The sequence below is a fragment of the Rhinichthys klamathensis genome, unplaced genomic scaffold, assembly GCF_029890125.1.
Source record: "Rhinichthys klamathensis goyatoka isolate OS25496 unplaced genomic scaffold, OSU_Roscu_1.1 h1tg000228l_1, whole genome shotgun sequence".
NCBI classification, from domain to species: Eukaryota; Metazoa; Chordata; class Actinopteri; order Cypriniformes; family Leuciscidae; genus Rhinichthys; species Rhinichthys klamathensis.
The window spans coordinates 2,503,260-2,513,993 of record NW_026606752.1 but is presented as its reverse complement, the minus strand read 5'-3'; the positions used below and the strand labels follow the sequence as shown (position 1 = coordinate 2,513,993).

Below are 10,734 nucleotides of genomic sequence, written 5' to 3'. Positions count from 1 at the left end.
AACTCTTACAAAACTATTTGTTCACTACAGACTACAGGGGAAAGTATCAAATTCTTAGAAAGACACTTTTCAGACTGCCAATGAAGTAGTTTTTAAACTTTTATTATCGTTTTGTCAGAGAAAACTTCTGAAGGATAGGGTGATATAAAATGAAAGCATGTGTGAAAACTTCTTCAAGAGTTTTGAAATATACAAAATAAGCTAAATATATATTTTTAAAATTGCCTTTGGTACATAAAAAAACCCCCACAATTTAATTGCAACATTTTGTGTGTGTTAATTGTGATTCTGGACAGTTACTGTCCTGTAAGTGTAAATGTAGATTTATGGCTCAGAACAAAAACAATAAAAGATTTGATTTCTCTTAATAAATGTATGCAAATCCTGCTCTTCACAATCTGAAGTGACCCTCCAATATCGACTGATATGTGTCATGTGTCAGCGGTCTGTAGCTGTTCACCTTCTCATCTAAAACAAACAGAGGATCTGAGATTGCAGCAGGGTTGAAGCCCTCCTCTGCCAACTTCCCTTTGAGCTGTTTGAAGGTGCAGGTTACAGCCAAACTGTTCTGCAATCAGAAACACATGGGCTTATTTCGATTTTGGTGCATTCGGAAATATAAAATGGTACATAAAAAATACTGATTCTACCTAAAGAGAGCTTATTTGTGCATGCTTTGTGTTATGATGTTACCTGGATCCTTATGAAGCGTGGTCTGGCATACGAGGGGAGGTAAGTGGTCACATGACTAAAAATGCCATCACACTCAAACTGATGGTCCTTCTTCAATGTGATGGTAGACATTCCTATCCTCCCCTCATACCCTGCAAATTCAACAAAAGATCAAGTGTGTCAGGTGAGAAGAAATATTAACCAATGTTATGACAGTCAACTGGATGATTTCTGATTCATGAAGGGAAATAGCATTAAACCTGGAACTTCAACGCCGTATACATTTGCTTCCTCGATACTCGTCGCATTAGTCAAGATGTCCGACACTTCATTTGTGGAAACGTTCTCCCCTTTCCACCTGAGAACAGAACCATGCATTTATTTTCAATTCTGCCTTTTGATTGTCCCATTACAGGTGTAACTTTAAAGTTTTCTATAGTGTTTATTCACCTGAAGGTGTCGCCCACCCGATCCTGGAAGTAGATGAAGTTTTCACGATCTATCTTGAACAGATCTCCAGAGTTGAAGTAAATGTCTCCTTTTTCAAACACATCGTAGAGTTTCTTCTTCTCCGTCTGTTTCGGATCCCTGGCATATCCAGCGAACTGGGCCTTCTGGGTAATCTGTGATACTAGCAGACCTGTCTCTCCTGTATTACAGTCAATGACAACATTCTTTCAAATACAAGGCTAACAATTTTGCTTTATTACTTTTTAAAATCATTTTTATATTATTCATATGCATACAAACATGTTTCTTTAGAAGAACTGTTCATTAAAATAAACTCTTTTACTTGCCTTTAGCTACTTCTATGCAAAATCCATTTGCATTTCTTACAGGTTCCTCTTGTTCCTTATCAAACTTAACCAATGAATATGGATACAGTTTCTGAAACAACATTGATGTTTTCATACAGATGAAATGAGAAATTTGATGAATTGCGAGCAAAAGAGTAAAGAGCACATTTACTGACTAGTTAAGTCTACCTTATGTAAAAAATTCACTCTACCGACAGCCCCAATTTTCCCTGCGAAGTTCAAAAAGCCCAAGGTTCCTTCGGTTGAGCCGTAGAACTCTCTGATGTCGACGTGACCGAATCGGCTGATGAACGTCCTCCAGACCTCTGGCCTGATCCCATTCCCAATGGCCATTCTAACGTTGTGTACTTGGTCACTAACACGCTTGAAGAGAACAAAGATGAGAAACAGACTGGTATACAGAGCACTGCAAACAGTGGAGCAGAAAGTGGGGTAAGATGTGTCACCATTTTTGCAACTGTCGCATCCACAAATTATCTTAATACATTTTATGTAGGCTATTTTTTTATAAAGACCAAGATGTTGAAAATGTACTGCAATAAAAACGTAAAATTATTAATTGAAGTAAATTGTTCACATATTCCATGTGATAATAATTCAACATGCGCTACTGTTCACAAGATAGGTTAGATTTTTGAAAAATAATTTCTGATTAAAAAATGGGTAAAAACAGTAATATTGTGAAATATTATTACACTAAAATAACTTTTCTATTTTAATATACACTGTATGGACAAAAGTGCTGTATTGGGACATACCTCTTTACTGACACCTATGCAATCTGCATTTACAAACATTTGTGAAAAATGGTGTCGTCCTGAACTGTGATAACGCCACGTTTGCAGTCAGTTCATGAAATCACATCCCTGCTACATATTCCACCGTCAGTTTTGGGGAAAGTTACTTTTAAAAGTAATGAATTACTATATTGTGTTACTCTCTAAAAGTAACTAACTGCGTTACTTAGTAACTTTGTATGGAAAGTAATGCGTTACAATACTTCTGTGTTACTTTTTCTCGCCTGAGCTGGGCTTGCTTGTTTGTTTTAACAAAAAACAAGTTCTATTTTTGGCAAATCTAAAGGCCCTTTCACACCAAAAGTGAATCTGAATAAACCTCAGGCTGAAGGAAATTGTTGAATTGGATCATTGAAGGTCAGCAGCAAAGACATTGGTTAATAAAGTGAGATTAAATGCATAAAGTATAACATTTAGTTATTGCAGGTTTGTGTAATGTAATGTTTTTATTCATTTTGAAGAATACTGATTGTGTTTTTGTGCAAGTGAGATGAGTAAATGCAATAACATCATGTTCACAAACAACTCCTCTGCACTTTGACAGATCGTCAGTCCCCATGTTGAGAGAAACCAGGGCAATACAAGGAAAAACAAAGTAACTTGCATTACTTCTTTGAAGTAGCAGCTCAGATATTATTATTTTTTTAGTAAATTTAAAAGTAATTCACTTACTTTACTAGTGTGTGGGATTACAAATGTAAGAATCTGCTGATCCTACATCCTTACATAACATCTAAGGGGAAGTACATTGTATTTAGCATTTAATGAATTCAATTCACAAATAAATAAAATGAGATTTGCAAATCTTTTTTTTTTTACAAATATGTTTCTGTCACACAAACAACTCTGCCTAGCATTCAATTGTGAATCACTACTTGTATATTTGTGGATCGCGTGTGCATTTTGAAACATTTCTAGTGTCAAGACGTGCACACAAATCCACAAATAGGTGGACTCCACCCACCGTCAACTCAAGCCAATCAGATAACAGCCACATTGCGCTGACCAATCGTAGTACGTTCTCGCTACAACCAATTACGTTTAGGGTGGGAACAAATTCGTTTTGCACCCCTGAAACTAACTGCATTCTATGGGCGCTTCATTCAAGCTTCATTGAGCTGAAGAGCTGTGTCTTTAAAACGTTTTCAATAGATTGATGGAGTTTAACTCCATATTAATGTCTATGTATTTAGTCCTTTTGTCCATATAGTGTACCTGTGATGGCAAAGCTGAATTTTCAGCATCAATACTCCAGTCTTCAGTGTCACATGATCCTTCAGAAATCAGTCTAATATGATGATTTGCTGCTCAAGAAACATTTCTGGTTATTATTAGTGTTTGAAACAGTTGTGCTGCTTAATATTTTTCAGGATTCTTTAATGAATACAAAGTTCAAAAGTACAGCATTTATTTGGACTAGAAATCTTTTGTAACATTATAAATATCTTTACAGTCACTATTAATCCATTTAATGCATCTTTGCTGAATAAAAGTAAATTTCTTTAAAAAAAAAAATATATATATACACAGGTCCTTCTCAAAAAATTAGCATATTGTGATAAAGTTCATTATTTTCCATAATGTAATGATAAAAATTAAACTTTCATATATTTTAGATTCATTGCACACCAACTGAAATATTTCAGGTCTTTTATTGTTTTAATACTGATGATTTTGGCATACAGCTCATGAAACCCCAAAATTCCTGTCTCAAAAACTTAGCATATCATGAAAAGGGTCTCTAAACGAGCTATTAACCTAATCATCTGAATCAACTAATTAACTCTAAACACCTGCAAAAGATTCCTGAGGCTTTTTAAAAACTCCCAGCCTGTTTCATTACTCAAAACCGCAATCATGGGTAAGACTGCCGACCTGACGGCTGTCCAGAAGGCCATCATTGACACCCTCAAGCAAGAGGGTAAGACAGAAAGAAATTTCTGAACAAATAGGCTGTTCCCAGAGTGCTGTATCAAGGCACCTCAGTGGGAAGTCTGTGGGAAGGAAAAAGTGTGGCAAAAAACGCTGCACAACGAGAAGAGGTGACCGGACCCTGAGGAAGATTGTGGAGAAGGACCGATTCCAGACCTTGGGGGACCTGCGGAAGCAGTGGACTGAGTCTGGAGTAGAAACATTCAGAGCCACCGTGCACAGGCGTGTGCAGGAAATGGGCTACAGGTGCCGCATTCCCCAGGTGAACCAGAAACAGCGGCAGAAGCGCCTGACCTGGGCTACAGAGAAACAGCACTGGACTGTTGCTCAGTTTTGCATGTCATTCGGAAATCAAGGTGCCAGAGTCTGGAGGAAGACTGGGGAGAAGGAAATGCCAAAATGCCTGAAGTCCAGTGTCAGTACCCACAGTCAGTGATGTTCTGGGGTGCCATGTCAGCTGCTGGTGTTGGTGCACTGTGTTTTATCAAGGGCAGGGTCAATGCAGCTAGCTATCAGGAGATTTTGGAGCACTTCATGCTTCCATCTGCTGAAAAGCTTTATGGAGATGAAGATTTCATTTTTCAGCACGACCTGGCACCTGCTCACAGTGCCAAAACCACTGGTAAATGGTTTACTGACCATGGTATTACTGTCCTCAATTGGCCTGCCAGCTCCCCTGACCTGAACCCCATAGAGAATCTGTGGGATATTGTGAAGAGAAAGTTGAGAGACGCATGACCCAACACTCTGGATGAGCTTAAGGCCGCTATCGAAGCATCCTGGGCCTCCATAACACCTCAGCAGTGCCACAGGCTGATTGCCTCCATGCCACGCCGCATTGAAGCAGTCATTTCTGCAAAAGGATTCCCGAACAAGTATTGACTATTGAGTGCATAACTGAACATAATTATTTGAAGGTTGAGGTTTTTTTTTTTTTGTATTAAAAACACTCCTTTTATTGGTCGGATGAAATATGCACATTTTTTGAGACAGGAATTTTGGGTTTTCATGAGCTGTATGCCAGAATCATCAGTATTAAAACAATAAAAGACCTGAAATATTTCAGTTGGTGTGCAATGAATCTAAAATATATAAAAGTTTAATTTTTCTCATTACATTATGGAAAATAATGAACTTTATCACAATATGCTCATTTTTTGAGAAGGACCTGTATATCTTTTTTTGAATGCTAGAGTACCATTTGATATGACACCGCTTACTCCTCCTAACATGGTGCATGTTTTAGGTGTCCATTTGACTATTTTCTAATAGTATTTTTCTAATATTTTCTAATTTTTGACTTTTTCTAATTAAATGGATTAGTTTGACCTCTTGCTTTACTCCTTGCTCAAAGGACAACTAGCCTATATACATCAATGTGCAACCAGCACAACATTCCTGTAGATGAGAAAAAGAGGAAGATTCTGTGCAGTTCTTAAATGCTTCAATACCTTTGGTGTATTGCAGAGGTAGCGCATGGTTTCTCCAATATACTGTATTACAGTAACATTATATTTTCTGCAGTCGTCCCAGAACTGAGAGGAAGAAAATTTGCTCTTCAGGACAACAGTCGCTCCTAAACACAAAACCAAACAAATAAAAAAGAAGCAACATTTCTAAAGACATCTAGTTACATTTGTCACAAAACATTAGACTATTGTTTTGTTTTTATCTTATCAATGACGAGGTGTCTGGATAGCCAACACAAAAAATTATGATTTCATACCTCTTTCAATAGCACCTCCGAATCCAATGCCAAAGCCAGCGCTGTGATACAAGGGAAGGCAGACGTACACCACATCATCAGACGTCACACCACAAATGGACTGGAAGAAGGCAATGGCCCACAGCCTCCGATGAGTGATCACTGCTGCCTTTGGAAGACCTGCGGGGGATACGCCTCATTAAATCCACATGCACTCATTTATTAATTACAGATTTGTCATATTACGGACACTTTCAACTGGGCAAAAACAGAATAAGATGGTTGAATCCAGTCTCACCCGTGGTGCCTGACGTGTAGATGTACGCCGCCGGGCTGTCGAGGCTCATGCTGGCCCTCAGGTCTGCGGGAACAGGCTCATCTGAGGCCTGCTTGATCTTGTCTGTAAGACTTTTCATTCCCTCGGAGGTCACATGGTCAGTCAGTATATAGACCGAGATGCCCTGCTCTCTCAGCGCGGGAAGCACCTCCTCAACAGCATCCTGCAGTTCTACATGAGTGTTTATACAAGTATATATTCAGTTTGATTCATCTAGTCAGTTTACTCAATGAGTGTTTTTTCAAATCTTTAGGGGGGTCGCTAAAGATTGACGAGTCGGTACAAACCTCAGAGTTTCGTGTGAGGACAAAAAGTCCCTAGGGGAGCGCGGGGCACAACGTAACGCAGGGCTAGTTGTAACACGCTTGTTTTAAATACTTCCACACATGCCAGCATGACAAAACTTGGTGTATTTACTAGTTGCCATTTCAACACTATATAGAGAAAAAATATAGAGACATTTTATAGAGACATTTTTGTAAGATATCACTGAACATTTATTTACCCATAGCAAAAGTACATTTCTTACTTAAGTACATTTTTTTTGTGTTTATTTAAAATTAGACAAATCTGATATTATTTCAATCTCCAATCTGTTGTTTAACAGTTGATATAGTTCTTTAATGCTTCGCTAACTAGCAGAAAACACTAGCAGGGTTTAAACCCCAGTTGTGCAGTTGGGGCATGTTGTAACACTGCGTTACAATGTGCCCCTATTAGAAATATGCTATTATAGTCTATACTTTTATGAATTCTATTGAGAATACATGAGAAACATGTAAATAAAGACTGAGAGTCAATGTTCAGAAATTATTCATTATTATTTTGTTTTGAACTATGCTGTATAGCGGTGTTTTCCCGTGTGTTCGTTGTCAGACTCAAAAATGAGTTTATTTTGAATTATTAAAAAATGGCATTATTTTATATAAAAAAAAGTTAATAATTGTATTTTATTAAGAAAATGTTTTGGTTTGACTTGTATATTAAGCTGTCATATGGTGATGTTACAATGTGCCCCTTACATGTTACAATGTACCCCACCTATGGGGCATGTTGTCACATTTCACTTCCATTCTTTCGGGGTAAATCAAGAAAAAAGGGAATCACTAATTAAAATAAGGTAAAATTAAAATTAGCATTTTACACTGTATTAATAAAACAAAACCACAAAATTGTACTAGACATGTGGGAAATTAATGTGGGGAAAAATAAACACTCTAAACCCTAAGTAGATTTACACAAACTGAGAAAGTCAAAAGGTGTTGTGCCCCGCTCTCCCCTACGTCCCAATTTGTGAACTTGCGCACTATGCTTTTGTAGTATAAACAGTGAGTAGTGTGTTCACAATGAAACCTCCAAAAAGAAAAAGTTTAAGAAATACATAGATGATGCACTGAATTAACCAAAAAACAGTGTGGAATGTTGGACACTTCATTGGCTGCGTCCGAAATCACATACTTCCTTACTATATAGTAGGCGAAAAACAGTATATGACAAAAATAGTAGGCCTATGTCAGAATTCACAGTAGCTACTCATAAAAGTGTAGGCAAAAAGTACCCGGAGTGGATACTACTTCTGGTGAGATTCTGAGTGTGTATACGATGGACACTTTACTGTCCCATGAGGCAACGGGAGAGGATTTGTGAATGAAGGTGAAGGAACGCAACTGTTGGTAGGTCACGTGATATGACAACATGGTTAATGTAGTATGTCCAGATTACAAAAATACGATATAAATCATACTTTTTTTAATAAGTACTTATTCAAAATAAATACCCACACAAGAGAGTATGCAATTTCGGATGCAACCATGGATTCAAATGTCGCAGCTTTCCTATTATGTAGCGGAGGGGCTATCCGACTACAGTGCTGAATAAAAAAATAAAATAAAAAAACTTATAAACATTATATACTACACGATTGAGTAGGCCTACATACATAGTGCATATTATACGTTCTTAGTGTATAGTGCATCATTTGTGACACAACACACAGTGTTGCTGGACTGTATATATCTCACTCACCCAATCATATTTGAGAACTAAGTGTTGACCACAAGTTTAAAATTACTGTTAAAAATGCAACTCAGTGTGCATCACAATAAGTGAGAAAATACAGAAATGTTTTTTTTTGGTTAAGATATTTTGTATCACAAAATAGTTTGACACTTCCATTCATGTTAATAAGTCGCCAACAGAGACAGACACAAAAAGGACATCTCGGATAGCACATACTGTACACTGAGTCAACAGCTTTTCTTTTTGTAACAGCTTGTAAATTACAGTTAGTACATCAAGCACTGATTTATTTGACAAATAAAACTTTGTAGTGTACCTGCCCCAGCGATCAGCACCCTGGCCTCACAGCAGGTGAAACAGTGCACCAGTGATTTGGATCGGATGTTATGATTGAGAAGAGCAGCAGAACATCCGATCTTGGCCAAAGCCAAGCATATCCACAAGAACATGGGCTCGTTTCCCAACAGAAGCGCAACTGTATCTCCTTCATGAAGATCTGCGTGTTTTAACAAACTCCTCGCGATTTTATTACTCTGTTTATCCGACTGTACATACGAGTATGTTTGATCCTGAAACCGAATGAACGCTTTGTGTGGGCTCTTCCGAACCGAGTCCAAGAATCGATCCACCAAGGAATAGAAAGGTTTGGATTTGATGTATTTTGTCATACGATATACAACCAATGCTACTCGATAGATGTACTTTGCCTCTTTGATAAAGTAAGGATAACGGAATTTTAATGCAAATAAAAGTAAAACAGCACTTACAAAAAACCAAAACATTGTACAGTGATTCGGTTATTTTCCGTAAGACCTACTTTCTGGAGCGCAGCACTTAGATATACAGTTCAGTGTAGGCGGTGCTTTGTTTTGAGGGAATGAACAAGTTATGAAATGAAGCGAGTCGTATTGATAAAAAGCAACAGAGTTTAATGGTTCACGAGTCACGACTCCACGCGACATTAGCGAAGACCTCAACACTGTAAACGAGTATACAATACTGTAACCCAATTATTCCTCTTTTAAAGTAACAGTTAACAATTCTATCAACTTTATTCTTTTTCATTAAAACTATTTTTTTTAAACAAATCTACCCTTTAAAGACAAGCTAACTTTTGTTTGTTAACTTTTGTTTTCTACAAGCTAACCTGTTTTCCTCAAGTTGTTCCAATCCTGCTAGACTATTTTACATTACATTATTTTTCTATTTTAGGAATATTACAGCCTGTCAATATTAACATGCTGGAAGAATATAGTAAATAAATTATGACTTAATTGTCAATTTTCCCTTTAAAATGTCAACCCTCTTACCATGATACTGTATAATATTATATAATAACTGATAACTGAAAAGTGGGTAATTGTCGAAATATTAGTATAACAATTCTCCGAGAAGCAGTTTCATAACATGCCAAAGAAAACTGTTACCAGGAACCTGTATATAAAATGTTTTAGTTTGAGATATCATGTTTATATGCAAATCATTAACACTTAATTATATTATTTGCCAGATATTATATGGTGCTTATATCAGTGTATATTGTAGATAATTGTGAATAATTTAAAGATTCAATTTTTTATTGTGTCCTTGTTACAACCACATTTTTCCTCATTTAAAGTAATGAACTTTTCTATAAATTATATTTTCATAAATTTATTTTTTCAAGTTAAAGAAAAGTTAAAGTTGTCTTTTTTTCATGATGTGATGATTCTTAAAGAAATAATTGGTAGCACTATGTTACAGCACTAAGTCATTGCTACACGTGACTTACTGCACCTTAAAATAAACTGTAACCTTCTCTCTCACACACACACACAAACATTTCGTTTTTTTGTTCTGTGTGTGTGCCTCTTGTTCCACAAAACAAAAGTCACAGGTTTAGAATGAAATGAGTATGAATTAAATATGACTGAATTGCCTGATTTCCCTTCAAAATTTCAACCCCATGATAAAAAGGGGCTATTATATAAATATTAGCATTAAAATGATCCAAATCTGTTCACTGTAACCCGTCAACCCTGTTACCTTTATCTCAGTCATATAAAATGTATTTAGAGTTCATAATAATGAATACAATTTATTAACACTTAAAAACATTATTTGCCTGATATTTAATATGAGTTATAGAATAGTGTATACGTCAGAGTGTATAATTGTCTAATATTTAAAATCTAACAAAAAATAATGACCTCATCCGAGCAAAAAAGGCTAACTAACCGTTTCATAGAACAACCCAGATGACGTTTAACAATATGCGCTTAATTTCATCTTATCTGGCACTGGACTTTGAAGGTACAGACGCAGCCTGAGGAAATAAAACATCCTTAAAGATAAACTGCAGTCCGGTGTCAAGAATATAAAATCACTCTGTGCCTTGTGTTGTATGATGGTTTGCTCATTCAGTGTGAAAGAAGAACGAAAAGAAACGGTTTAGTTAATGTAAAACTATGTTGT

At 36.5% G+C, this 10,734-nt stretch overlaps 1 protein-coding gene across 1 annotated transcript; it reads right to left on the bottom strand.

Moving 5' to 3' along the window:
* Positions 1-383: 383 nt before the first annotated feature.
* slc27a2b (solute carrier family 27 member 2b) lies at positions 384-9,077 on the bottom strand. Its single transcript, XM_056265020.1, has 10 exons — positions 8,597-9,077; positions 6,223-6,432; positions 5,946-6,104; positions 5,671-5,795; positions 1,659-1,853; positions 1,470-1,560; positions 1,123-1,321; positions 933-1,030; positions 694-824; positions 384-568 (listed from the first exon to the last, which is right to left on the bottom strand). Exons 1-10 carry the CDS (start codon positions 9,060-9,062, stop codon positions 392-394), a joined length of 1,851 nt encoding a protein of 616 aa, XP_056120995.1. The 5' UTR covers positions 9,063-9,077; the 3' UTR covers positions 384-391.
* Positions 9,078-10,734: the final 1,657 nt, after the last annotated feature.